We start from the raw sequence: 14,623 nt of genomic DNA on the forward strand, positions 1-14,623 counted from the left end.
TTGAATATTGTAAAGACAAGGTGCGTGTTTTCTACTTCCTTCTAATAGTTTTTTTGTTCCTATTTGCTCCTTCACTGGATTTTACTTTCTTCCTAGGCTTAGTTGTTACTATTTACCCTACATTTTGTATTTTGTGGTTTTCTTTCCTAGCTTTTCTGTTCTCATATCCTATAAATGTAACCCATTATGGACTTTTTCCTAACTCAATTGTTTTGTTATGAGAAAGGGGGAATGTTAGAAATGGGAATTCCCAGAAGGCTAAGGCATGCACCAAAGCCAGGCAGAAACCCTTGTTCCAGTCAGGGCAAGAGAGTTACACACTGAAGATAACCCCTGCTCACCCCCTTGGTAGCTTGGCACGAGCAGTTAGGCATATCCCAGAGGCAAGGTGTAAAGTGTTTGTGCAACACACACACAGCAGCGACACACTAGGCACACTACAAAAGAGACTCCACACAAGGTTATGAAAAAATAGCCTTTATATTACATAAAACACATTAGAATCATCATCACAGATATATACACTGTGCCTACAGGCACCAGGTCATTATTTACATGGAATTATGTACAAGGAAATGCCAATCGGGCCGCTGCCAGGACCATCATAAAGCATACACAGTAAATGTAAAATCACCAGTAATAAATGTATAACAGCCAGTAGCTACTGGTGAAATTGTGAACCCAGCCTTACACCATGATAGGCATTAATCACATTTAGATTAGGCGTAACCTAAGCATCATAGTATGAGCATCTCATTAGGCATAAACCACCTTAGATCAGGCATAAATCATGAGCATAAATGACATCCTGCAAAACCACCTTAGCAGGAGTACATTAAACATAAGGACAGTACTGCACACATTATACCTACTGAAATGACCCCGATCAGTCGTTGCTGCTGCCCACGGTCTTGTGGCGCAGCTGTAGAAACAAGCACTGGCACTAACAAGGTGTCGATTGGGGGCCCATGTTGCAGCTGCCCGCTTCTGCAGTGCATCTGTGTCCAATAAACAGAAGAATGGCGCAAAAAGTAATTGCCCCCATGGTGCAGCTACCCGCCTCTAAGGTGCAGCTAGAGAAAGCAGACACTGGCAGTTTCTTTAAGTAAATGATTGTGCAATTATCAATTCAGTCTCAGGTATGGTGGGAATGACCCCTGTCCAGGCATGGGGAAAGTCATGGGAAACAAGTTGCAGGCTTTAAATATTGGGGTCTTTTAAGGCTGGCACTATCCCTAGTGTGCATGACCCGTCTGGCTGTATGATCGGGTTCAGGCCAAGTGGGGCGCTTCACAGCCGAAATGCTGCCACCAAAATTGGGCTTTCAATGCCAATATGCCCCCGCTGTACTTACTGCCAAATGCTACTGCCAGAGAACTGGTGTGCTCATTGCTGGTATGCCCCTGATGCTCTCTTTCAAACTTTGACAGTCCCTGGAGGCCTGGTATCGGCTTGGCGCAGTCCAGGGCAGTCTCACCAAAGGAATACTTCACCGCAGCCTCTGTCCTGCAGCCCACCCAAGGCAACGCCTGGAACAGCAACCCAGCGCACAATGCAGAGCTTGTACCTGGGGGGAGAAGGATGAGGCCAATACCGGCTTGAGGTTCCTTCTGTCTTTGATGCTTCCTGCTTTAGGATGACGGTGCACGGAGGGCTGGTCAGCCCTCACAGGGGTGAAAACAGTTCCTCTCCTTCATCAGCGATGACGCGTCTCCGCGGAGTCCCGGTCGCTAGGCGACACCTCCCTCCAAAACCAACCCCAACGCAGTGCTCTCCTGACTATGCTGGGGATTCCTCATGGTGCTTCCTGAAGCTCGTGGGCCAGTGGCATTGATTTTTTTGTGCAAACAGCGCTTTGGGCATAATGCAGTTGGGTGCCCGGGCCAGCAGCGGTGATTACTGTCACACAGCGCTTTCCTCCGCAGCACGTACTGGACACAATGCAGTTAGGTGCCCGTGCCAACAGCGGTGACTTCAGCAAACAGCACTTCCCTTCCAGCACTTCCAGGTCATGGGCACACAGCACCTGCAGGCTCCCGGGCTGGCGTAATTGGCATACACGGCGTGATGTGTAGATATCGTGCCGGCGGCGGTGATTTTGCCAAACACAGCACTTTCCCTACAGTGACCAGGGGATTAGTTAGTCTTTTTGTGGAGACACTCTGGAGGTGATGTCTTTAGTTTCCGTGATGGCAGGGCAAGATCAGCAGGCAGGCAGGGCAACTCAGCTAGCTTGGGGTAACATTTCCTGGGAGCAGTCAGCCTCAGTAGATAGTGGCAATCCTCCTGGTGCAGCAGTCTTCACTCCAGCAGAGTTTCTTCTTGATCCAGTGGTGTAACCAGAAGTGTGGAGGGGCAGAGCTGGACAGAGGCAGGCCAGCACTTAGGGACCCCCAAGAGCCTCCTGGCAAAGTGTACCCACCAATCAAAGTAAGCACAAGCGCAACACCCCGTGGGGTTACAGCCCCTGTATTTATACACCCTCCTGCCCTGCTACTAGAAGAGGGCAGAAGCTACTGGAAGGGTCTTTGGGGAAACCAGTCTCCGCTGGTTTTGGAAGAGTGTAGAGCACTTTGCTTACCACGCTTTCCTCCTCCCTTTCTGAGTGCAGCTTGGTAATCAGACACACCAGAGGGGGGCAGAGCTAGCATTGTACAGGGTAGGCACAGACCTATTCAGGGACAGGGGACTTCTCCTACCACTACTCCAATTGTAGATCTCCTATTCAGCCTGACACTGACTCACCCTGCCCTCCCTGGAGCCTCCCACACCTCACCAGCCCCGTCACTTCTAGAACCAGATATGCAATACACATCAGGCAGGCAGGCACACAGCACACAGAAATGCCAGCTTCTAAAAGTGGCATTCCTAAAATAGGGGAAACAAATCAGCATTTATTATTTCCATTCCACACATACCAAACATGACATACTTATTTTGTTCCATTTCGGATTTCGGAGTTATCCCATGAGGGGGGGATTCCCAATGCTAGCCTGTGGAGGGCAGAGAGCACACGCACTTTGCATTGCTAAACAGTGCAAAAGTGCCCAGAGTCCTAAAACCACCAACACCATGTCAGGAAAAAGGCTAGGATGAAGGAAAAAAGTTCATGGATGACCCTGCAAAAAGGGCCAAGTCCAACAGGGAAGATGTTTTGTATTCGTAATGTTAGAACAGAATCTTGATGCCAAGGTTCTGTTCTGAGTGTTGGCTTTTGAATGGGATGGGCAGTTGGTTCGGAGGCTGGCAAGGGATAGGTAATTTCTCTTGGTGGGCTGATTAAGGAAGAACATACTCATATCTCGATGGCGTATTGGCCCTATTTACAACACTTATGATATCCATTGTTGTGCACTGATCAGCAGACGTTAGTTCCTCCACCACCCTGGATGTATTTACTTTATCCCCCAAACTCTAGGTTGGGCCCTTAAGCACTAACATTCCCAATCTTTCACATCACATTCCGTGAACCTCTTCCTCTCAGCATATGATGTTGACTTTGACCTGTCTTCAGGCCTGCTTGATAGTCAATAGGGCCAATGGTCTAGGTTTTAATCCTACCATTATTGGGGTTTGGGGTAAACATTTAGAAAATGCAGTTACTATACAGTTTACTGTACACATTTTACGAGGGCAAATCTGTTGAGTGCGAACGCAAATTGGAAGTAAGTAATCTGCACATTAGACCTGTAACCATGAAGTCTCAACGCCCGTCATTTTCAGTGGCTGATGAATAGAAGGTATTTGTTATTTGCCGATAATATGCATTTGTAAACCTTTAAGCCTGTACAGCTTTTAACTCCATTGTATAGTAATCACTATGGGGAAAAATCTGCAGAAATGTTTTTGGTGTTGCATTTCTTTTCTACAGGTACATTGAATATTTGCTGCCATAATGTAATCCTAACCTAGCAGCCCGTATGCCTGCTCTCCAAAGAATGCAGCTAAAGGGTCAATGAGCTCTCCACAGATGAGACGTTAAGGGCTCCAGGTCAAAGCACTCAGAAGACCACATCTGCAACAGAAAGTGGGTCTCAGTCAAGTGGCATTACTTCTCTGGGCAGATGCCTGTTCGCATTTCGAGCTATATCTGGATGCGTTTAGGAACAGTGGTAAACAGTTAGAACAGTAGCAATAAAGTATTAAATGCCCAACAAAGGTTTGCTGCAAAACGTTCACTACATTTTTCGATATCTTTTTATAGTATGAACACTGGAACATTATCGAAATACAGAAAAGTAAGCAACAATTACACCATTAAACAGAATACTAAATACCAAACTGTAATGTTAACATGATCAAGTGATCTCTCAAGGAGAAGCAAAATGTCAAGGGGGTTCACTGTGCAGCAGTGAGAGGATGTAAGCACAATTCAGTACGGAGACCCGGTCCCTTGTCTAAACAGCATATTATGTATGAGATCACCATTAATGTTATGAAGGCGTCACTGATTGCAAAGGGGTTATGGCGGATGATCACTGACCTCGGGAGTGTTGAAAGAGATGAAGCCAACAACCCAGGAGCATATGAAGCTCACGATAAACCAAAGGGTTCCCTGATCTGGCTAACCGCTCAGTCAAGTGGGTGCTGGTTTATTCACAGTGCTGCACCAATGGGAGCTAAGAAATGGACAAAAATGAAAGAAATGATGCAGAGAGCAGTCTCCTATGCACTTTCAACACTCAGTCTCTCCGGTAACCCACATCTGCCTTGTAGTGAGGATGCGACTGGCTGTGCTGCTGTTTCGAAACATCCTTTTCTTTGAGATTGTCTTGTGTCTCAGGCTATCTTCGTGTTCTCAGAACTTTTTCCAAATGTTATTGGGCTTCCATTCTGGCAAAGCCAACAACAGGGCAGGCAAGCAGAGCATCACAGGAGCTGCTGGGCTGGGATCAAGCACCACAATCAAGATGCACTTCAGCTGATTACACACAGGTCCAAGTCCAGAAAATCATCAAGGAGCTGTTGGGTAGCTCAAGGTTTTCTACAAGAGAGATTGAAAATCATTTCCCACTGCATCTCAAAATTGCAAAGGTACAAACAGTCAGGCTGTGGTCAGTTTTCTCATGTAGCTGTGTTGGTTCCTGTTGAAAAATGAGGTCTCTAGATGGCAATGGTTTGCACCTTTGTAGAAGTAGGGACCCTTCTTCCTAGTCAGGGTAAGGGTGATACACTTAGCTTGGCATTAGCAGACAGGCTTATCTCAGAGGCAGTGTGCAAAGCCTGTGTGCACACATACAGCAATACTGTGAAAACGCTACAAATGGACACCACACCAGTTTTGAAAAATCTGTAATCTTTATCTAAACCATACAAGACCAAAATGACAAAAATCCACAATACAGTAATCACAATATGACTTCTAAAGGGTAGAAACAGATCTGTCCATAGCAAACTATAGTTGCGATACTTTCAACACAAAGTACCTTGGATGTGTCAGAGTCACAAACAAAAACAGCCGCAGGGATGGTGATGCGTCAGTTCCTAATGCCCAGGGAAGGTGATGCATCAGTTCCTTACTTCAGTGGAGGTGATGGGTCCCATGGGCAGTTTTACTTATAAGATGGTATTAGTAAACTCCCCCTTTTATCCTATGGGATAGATAGCCTATCAATAGTGAAAAACAAAATTGGCAGTATGTCACTATCAGGACATGCCACACACATAAGGACATGTCCTACCTTTTACATAAACTGCAACCTGCCCACAGGGGACCTTAAAACTATCTTAGGGGTGACTGACGTGTAGGAAAAGGGAAGGTCAGGGCCTGGCAAGTGGGTGCACTTTCCAGGTTGACATGGCAGTACTGAACTGCACAAAGAAACTGCAATGGCAGATCTGAGGACCTTTTGAAAGACTGCCTGTGTGTATGGCACAATCAGTGCTGCAAGCCCACTAGCAGCCTTTGATTTCCATGCCCTGGGTACACACTGTGCACTGTACTAGCAGTAAATCAAAAAATCCAATCATGGAAACGCCAATCCATAAACACAATTTACAGGGAAAGCAAAAGCACTTTAGCACTGATTAGAAAAGTGCCCAGAGTCCTAAAACCAACAAAAACAGGGGCCAAAAAGCATAAAGTCTTGAAATAAACCCACTGAAAAGCCAGGTCTAACAGTTCCATGCAGATGTTCTGAAACTAATGAAAACCAGAAGCGAGGGATGGGTTTACGTTCTGTGGGAGCACTCAACCTCATCTTGCAAAGACCAGTTTTCTAGTATGATGAATGATTGTGAATGAATGATTGTGAACATTTAATGGTAACCCAAGCTTAGGCATAGCAGCAATGATATCAATGTACTTTATTGTAATTCATGCATATTAATGTTGACACAGGTTTATGCCAATGATGACTGCACATAACATTCAGAAATATTACGCAAAACCAAAAAAGTGAATAAATAAACAAGGAAGGTGCACCCTTTGTCCTGAGTCTCTGAACATAATTTACATGGTCAGGCCAATAGTCAACAGGCCGCTATGAATTTAGACACCTAAAATTGGATAGTGGTACATGACTAGTCATTGCTTACATACAGGGGATCACTGCAGAATGTCACAGTGAATCAACATGTGGAGGAAAACAGGTTCATCCCACAACCCTTGGCACAAAGCCAGGGTATTGCTGTTAATTGCAAGACTCACAGTTTGAGAACTCCATGTGACTTAAAGACAAATTAAGCTGTCCGAAGTTACAAACCACACATTCGGGGAGAAGAGAAAGCTGGCTAAATACCATAGCTGCTGTGATGTTGCTGTAATTTTAATTCCTACAGGGACACATAACCTCTTCCAAAATCACCGATCAATTGGAATATAAACCCAATATACATTCATATTCTTTTTTTGTGACCTGTGTTATTGGTTTACTGCTGTGAGGTGCAGTACTGAAATAACGTGAATTTCGAAAGATTTATATGAAAAATATCACCAGAAATCGTAGGAAATGTTCTTTATTCATTAATGTTCATCAGTATGTGTACCTTGTAGCGTGAAATAAATGTGACTGATAATATTCAAATTTGCATAATTTAAATGGCTAAATGACATTCTGATTTATTCAGTCATGATTAAATAATGAATTAAAGTAATCTTGTATCTAATAAGCTTCCTACCTTTTTCTCTTCATGCGTAACTTGTGGAGTGGAAATTGTGATGTTTCACTTTTTTCTGTCAATGATAAAGCAAGCATTTTAACACTGTTTACCTGTGTTTTCTTGCAGACACTCAAACCTGATCTACAATGGAAAAACTGCTTTATTATCTCCTGCTGATTGGCATGGCTGTGAAAGGTGACGTCTGTCCGAAGCGTTGTGCCTGTCAAAATTTGTCTCCTAACCTTGCAACCCTTTGTGACAAAAAAGGGCTTTTGTTTGTTCCACCAAATATTAATCGAAGAACTGTGGAACTTCGCCTGGCAGATAATTTTGTGACAAGTATCAAAAGGAAAGATTTTGCCAACATGACAAGCTTGGTGGATCTAACATTATCGCGGAACACTATCAGTTATATTACGCCCCATGCATTTTCAGACTTGCGTAACTTGAGAGCTTTGCATTTGAACAGCAATCGATTGACTAAGATCACAAATGAGATGTTCAGTGGACTTTCAAACCTTCACCATTTGATACTCAACAATAACCAACTCACTTTGATCTCATCAACGGCCTTTGATGATGTTTTAGCTCTGGAGGAGCTTGACTTGTCCTACAATAATCTGGAAACTATACCATGGGATGCTGTTGAGAAAATGGTGAGCTTGCATACTCTCAGTTTAGATCACAATATGATTGACAACGTCCCTAAAGGTACATTCTCACACCTCCACAAACTCAACAGGTTAGACGTGACATCTAACAAACTGCTGAAGCTGCCGCCAGATCCTCTCTTTCAGCGAGCCCAGGATTTAGCCACCTCTGGAATCATGAACCCATCTACATTTGCACTGAGCTTTGGGGGCAACCCATTGCATTGCAATTGTGAACTCCTCTGGCTACGTCGTCTTGAAAGACAAGATGACCTTGAGACATGTGCTTCTCCTCCTCTTTTAACTGGGCGGTACTTTTGGTCCATAACAGAGGAGGAGTTTCTCTGTGAACCACCGCTTATCACCAGGCACACGCATGAACTAAGAGTTCTTGAGGGTCAAAGAGCGACATTGAGATGCAAGGCCAGAGGTGACCCAGAGCCGGAAATTCACTGGATTTCCCCTGATGGAAAGATACTTTCGAATGGAACACGGTGTCTTGTGTACGACAACGGAACCCTGGACATCCTTATTACAACTGTCAAAGACACTGGCGCATTTTCCTGCATAGCTTCTAATCCTGCTGGGGAAGCCACACAGACCGTCGACCTCCATATAATCAAACTTCCACACCTTATCAACAGCACAAACCATATCCACGAGCCTGACCCTGGATCTTCAGATATCTCCACCTCCACCAAATCTGGATCCAACGCAAGCAGCAGCAACGGGGAGACTAAAATCAGCCAGGATAAGAGAGTTGTCGTGGCCGAAGCAACCTCGTCTACTGCACTAATAAAATTCAATTTTCAAAGAAACATCCCTGGCATCCGCATGTTCCAAATACAGTACAATGGCACATACGACGACTCCCTCGTTTACCGGTAAGGTAGATTCTTCCCAATCACCCATATGTCTTTTATTTGGACTAAAAATCTCAGAAAGTTTGTCAGTTGCAACGTATTATGTAAAGCTGATGCAAATGTTATGTATAGCACCTGATGTAATGCAGTTTGCATAGCCGATCCCAATGTTGATATACAATGACTATATCTCTCTCTTGTCTGTCCTATCCTCTCATGCTTCACCACTAATTTGTCTATCCTTTCCTCTTACATCTCTTTCTCTCTCAAAAGACAATCTAAAGGGGCTAGCTATATGTACTCCACCATGTAAACGACTATTACCCAAGCAGGGCTAACCCTGTAGCAGTGGCTGTGATTGTATCCCATGTAAAAGCAAATACAAATATATATTAAAAAAAAAGATATATATATATATATATATATATATATATATATATATATATATATATATATATATATATATATATATATATATATATATATATATATATATTTCCTTAACTTAAAAGGGTGGGAGGTCAGTATCTCATAATTATATTCTCTGCTTTTGAAATGCACTTAAGAACTTGTGGCAGAAGCTTCTATACCTCAGTAATTCAATTGTCAGACTATATATAGGGGCTTTGCAGGCTTAAATGGCACTATTATAGAAAATCCTAACCGCCCTTTAATCCTCTGAGGTGAATTTGCAGGCAAGAGGATTGTAAAGTTATACAACTTGAACAGTGTTTAACTGCTACGTTCTCCGGCGTCGAAAATTGCATGCTCCCAAGTGCACGGCTGAAAATGTTTATGGGGGCGCTATAGTTAAGACGCTTTAATGTTATCGGCGGTGTTTAGGCTAACTGCCAATCAGCTTGCTGTACACAGAGGTGTTGTAGGTGCTAAGTGGATTTATTCTGAAGTCAGCTAATGTAACAGTCACACCTTTCAAAACCAATTTGTCACCAATGATTTGGGAAGCAGGAGCTCTTTGCGGGGAGTTCTGCGCCGCCAAGCAATGCAATTAGTGACCTGTCATTGGAAACTGCGGGCACTATTAATATCGCGGCAGAGCCAGCCCGGGTGCTTCACAGCCGGATGTGCGGATGTAAAGGACAGCAGAACGGGAGGTCCCGGAGGAATATTATTATTAACACGTGTTTAATGTATTCATAGTCTGTAGCAAAGCAGACTCCAACACTTGCAAACTGTCGTTTGAAACGCTGGAATCCAAAATAATTTACGAGATCAGATTCCGTGTTCGACTTGGTCAGGAAAATTAGTGAGACAGAGAATCCTTAGATGACTTAAGCAGAAACCTTTGCAATATGAAATTAAATCTGCACAAAATGTAGGTTCTTTCCTCGGGCGGGATGGCGGGCATGGAAGTGGCGATTGACTATTTGTTCACTGGTAATTGGGCTATTTAGCATCGGAAAATGAATTGGAAGTGCAGTGTGAAAAGATATTTGTAAAAGCCAACCGGGGAGTTAGCATTTGCGGCAACTTACCAGTGGATTGTTCTCTGATCACTTGGGACAAAGGCTAATGCAAAAATGTCCAGCCATCAGTACAACTAAGATCTCTGCTTTTAGGATGCAGTGGTGCAGTTTGTTAATTGCTTACTTTAGCAATGTATATGAAGTTGGATCTTGTTTAATGCGAAATATCTTCACATTTTTTACTTTTCCGTTCGAATGAGTTTTAAAATGCACACAACGGAAAAAAACATACATTTATGTAACATTACTACTGGGCTTTGCACAGAGGTCGAGTTAAAAAAAAAGTCACCTGTGCGTGGTACTTAAAGCATTATCAATGCTCATATATTTATATAGTTCGTTTTGGTAATGTTTGTCTATATTAATCTTGAAACCTGAATCATTGATTTCTTCTACAATTTCTTTTAATGCCCTGCACAAGGGGTGTCCAAGGTTAACGAAAGTTAAATTCAAACCAGATTTGAGTATTTCTATGTAACTAATGTTTGGGCACATTTAAAGTTTGATTATTTTAAAAATCTGGAAATTATATTGTCGTCCTGGGTCTATATATAGAAATGCACTTTTTTAAATGAGTGGAACAGCCCATCTTTGCTTCACACTACTGCATTAAGAAATGTAAATGTGACAAACTCGTTCCTTATGTTTTGTCTGAAGAATATGGATGACACAATTATTCAACCAGATTCTGCAGCACAATACCACAACTTGAGATGTATTAAAATCACATAGGTCTAACTAGGTACTGACAAAACATGATGATGCCAGAAAATACAAGTTACCTTTTTTGGGGAGCCACACTTTGTGAGGTTATTGGGATCGTATTTACATTGTACTCCTTATCACAAGTTTTACATTATACATTTTTTATTTATTTAGCATGTTATAGGTCATTTCCATAGCACTATTCGATGTCGCAGAGAACCTGGTGGTAGGTTATTATACAGGTGGGTGCAATATGGTGGTCTAGTCTCATAAGGACCCCCATGGTCTGTGTCGCTTTGTATCACAGTGCTTTGAGAATCTTGGATTTCTGTACCCCCATTGTGTCTGTGTCTTCGTATCCTTTGACATATAGACCGTTCAACCCTACCATCGCAGTAGCACCACAATGTTGTCTGTGTGTTCTTACCCTTAGGCACATAGTGCTATCATCCCCTTGGATCTCTGTAACTCAGTCTTTCTTTGCTTTTTTTGTCCGGCCCCTCCTGTATACTCACTCCTGTTGGCCACGAGGTCCCGGTCACCATATCTGTTGTCTGCAGGTTGTGCGGTAGCCACATGCATGTTGCTTTGAGAAATAATGTCTTATGTTCGCCACCTACTGGTGAGAGTGCGATGAGCTGTGGTTTGCTATCCATTTTTATTGGTGCCAAGGGTGGATTTTGATGTGTACCTCATTGTCATCTGGTTTAACAGTGGTGAAGAATGTGTGTTCCTTCTCTGTCTGTTCGTGTATATGTAGGAGTACCAATGTTGGAAATGGTGTCAATATACCTAACAGTGCTCTTACCCATCCGAATTGCTAAGCAGGCTACATTGTAGGTGGTGTAACCGATGGGCAGGTCTTCCATACGCTTGCATTATCAGTGATCAAGGAAACAGATCTTGTGTTTAATGGGTAAGGATCATAATGTTCCTGAGTATTATTCAAAGTAGCTCTTCAAATGCAGAGGTGCAATCAGTTTTGTGCTGAGACATGCCTAATAATTTGGGCATCAAGAGTGAGGCCATTCAAATGTCTTAGGTAAACATGTTTCTGAGCATTATTTCAACGTTTTCTAAGATGTGCTAAGATGCTTATGAGTTACCTCTTCAAGTTTACATTGTCAGCATTCTGATGAATCTCCTTAGTTAAGGTGAAGCTCACTCAGAACTCTCCATGGGTAATGGGCAGTTTCTATTCTCAATCCTTAACAACACCCTCCATTAACTGAAACAATGCTAATATCAAGAAACATGTATCGTTCCCGTAAGAAGAACATTTAGAGAATCTCCAGAAAACAGATTTACTCTCGATTTGATCTGATCGACAGCGCAGTTCAGAGCTTTGAGTGTAAGTCGTATAAGAAAGGAGGAGGACAAGCTGATTGGTTCCTTCATGTGGGGTGAAGCAAGAGCATATGGCACAATTTGTGGGCCCCGATCATGCAATACTTTGGTTATAGAAATAGGAGCTACAAAATGTAACCACAGCATAGTCTAAACAACAAAGGTCTTAATATCTATGCGACCACACCTCTACATTTATGGTGCCCTTTGCTATCATATGGTCCTATGCAACATGAATCATTTGGCCTAAAATAATAAAAATAAAAAAAGCCTGTTTTTGAGGAATAATATTTGGGCCTGGCCTGGGAGTGAGCAAGCAACTTGTACAGCCAGGTATGTATAGATTTTGTTTTATATTTACAACTTACAAACTGCATATAAGAAGCAGCGTTGCGAGTAGCCTTGGCCTCTGCCATTAAGCAGTGATTTTAACACAAACTGGAAGAAGAGTGGCCAAAGTCATGAGTTTAAGTTTTCTTGTTTATGTATCAGCAAGCGTGGTTTGTCCCATAGCCTTTATCTTGATGAGGGATGTGGGAGCCATGTGAACTTTCAGACAAAGTACCGGAATTTACTTTTTATAGATTTTTGCTCAATTTCTATTGCATCCGTACTCTTAATGGGGTTAGGAGTTCTGAGGAAGTATAGATCATGGTCCATGGGTGTCTTTATAAAGATAAGGGTTGGAAAGTACTTATCCTTTATTCTCCCATTTTAATTAGCAAAACCTCTTCAGGGAAGAGTCAAAAAGCATTTATGAGTGCAGAAAATAGGAGCACAGTTTTACATGCTCTTACATGCCAGTGATTAGACCATGGGTACTCACAAACTTTCTCTCGGGGGCCAAATTTACAGTGTGGTTTGTGGCTGAGGGCCGCACCGGTGGGGGCGGGGTCAGAGGGGGAGGGGGCGGGGCTAAAGCAAACAAAAATTGTGACCATGAAGTTAAACACAGGTCCCTGCAGCAAACACCTTCGTCCACTGAGCCACCAGACCCAGCATACACACATCTTTCTCTCTCTCCCTCCTTCTCTCCCTCCCTCTCTCTCTCTGTGTCTCCCTCCCTCCCTCTGTGTCTCCCTCCCTGTCTCCCACTCTCCCTCTGTCTCCCTCCCAGTCTCTCATTCTCCCTCTGTGTCTCCCTCCCAGTCTCCCACTCTCCCTCTGTGTCTCCCTCCCAGGTCCCACTCTCCCTCTGTGTCTCCCTCCCTGTATCCCACTCTCCGTTTCCCTCCCTCCGTGTCTCCCTCCCTCCCTCTGTGTCTGCCTTCCTGTCTTCCACTCTCTGTTTCCCTCCCTCCCTCTGTGTCTCCCTCCCTGTCTCCCTTCCTCTCTCTGTGTCTCCCGCCCTCCCTGTCTCCCTCCCTCTCTCTGTGTCTCCCTCCCTCCCTCCCGGTGTGTCTCTCTCCCTGTCTCCCACTCTCCCTCTGTGTCTCCCTCGCCGTCTCCCACTCTCCCTCTGTGTCTCCCTCCCTGTCTCCCACTCTCTGTTTCCCTCCCTCTGTGTCTCCCTCCCTCCCTCCCTCTGTGTCTCCCTCTGTGTCTCCCTCCTTCCCTCTGTGTCTCTCTCCCTGTCTCCCACTCTCTGTCTCCCTCCCTCCCTCTGTGTCTCCCTCCCTCCCTCTGTGTCTCCCACTCTCCCTCTGTTTCTCCCTCGTTGTCTCCCACTCTCCCTCTGTGTCTCCCTCGCTGTCTCCCACTCTCCCTCTGTGTCTCCCTCCCTGTCTCCCACTCTCTGTTTCCCTCCCTCCCTCTGTGTCTCCCTCCCTCCCTCTGTGTCTCCCTCCCTGTCTCCCACTCTCTGTTTCCCTCCCTCCCTCTGTGTCTCCCTCCCGGTCTCCCTCCCTCCCTGTCTCCCTCCCTCCCTCTGTGTCTCCCTCCCTCTGTGTCTCCCTCCTTCCCTCTGTGTCTCCCTCCCTGTCTCCCACTCTCTGTTTCCCTCCCTTCCTCTGTGTCCCCCTCCCTCCCTCCCTCGGTGTCTCCCTCCTGCCCTCTGTGTCTCCCTCCCACCCTCTGTGTCTCCCTCGCTCAGTGTCTCCTTCCAACCCTCTCTCTGTGTCTCCCTTCTCCCTCCCTCTGTGTCCCCCTCCCTCTCTGTCCCCCTTCCTCCCTCTCTGTCCCCCTACCTCCCTCTCTGTCCTCTCACCAGTGTGTGTGTCTCAGCCCTCAGCCCGGGCTGAGACAGCTTCCCCGGCCGCCCGCGCGCACACAGGCCCGCCAAGTACTTCATGGGTCTTTAAAAGACCATTTACATGTAAATTAGGCTTTGTTGAATTTCACCTCTTAGACCCTGCAGCCCCCCTCTGACAATCACTGGAATCCCCCGGGCCCCCACAGAGCGGAGTCTGAGTCTGCGCTGTTGCGGCTGTATTTGCGCACACTATTTAATTTATTTCTTTTTAAACACAGGTGTCTGCAATGTCCGTGGGCCGCCCAGGAAGGCTTGCCGGGCCGCCACCGGCCCGCGGGC

The 14,623-nt window shown here is 44.8% G+C and overlaps 1 protein-coding gene across 6 annotated transcripts in view; it reads left to right on the forward strand.

Moving 5' to 3' along the window:
- Positions 1-14,623, forward strand: part of LRFN5 (leucine rich repeat and fibronectin type III domain containing 5) — a 991,420-nt gene that overhangs the window by 604,442 nt on the left and 372,355 nt on the right. For all 6 annotated transcript variants that reach the window (XM_086937339.1, XM_086937338.1, XM_086937335.1 and 3 more), the window contains one exon: positions 7,228-8,635. In XM_086937339.1, the coding sequence (XP_086793465.1) occupies positions 7,248-8,635 (1,388 nt within the window). In that variant the 5' untranslated portion in view covers positions 7,228-7,247. The remainder of the gene's footprint in view (positions 1-7,227; positions 8,636-14,623) is intronic.

This window comes from Lissotriton vulgaris, chromosome 9 (genome assembly GCF_964263255.1).
Source record: "Lissotriton vulgaris chromosome 9, aLisVul1.2, whole genome shotgun sequence".
Classification (NCBI taxonomy): domain Eukaryota; kingdom Metazoa; phylum Chordata; class Amphibia; order Caudata; family Salamandridae; genus Lissotriton; species Lissotriton vulgaris.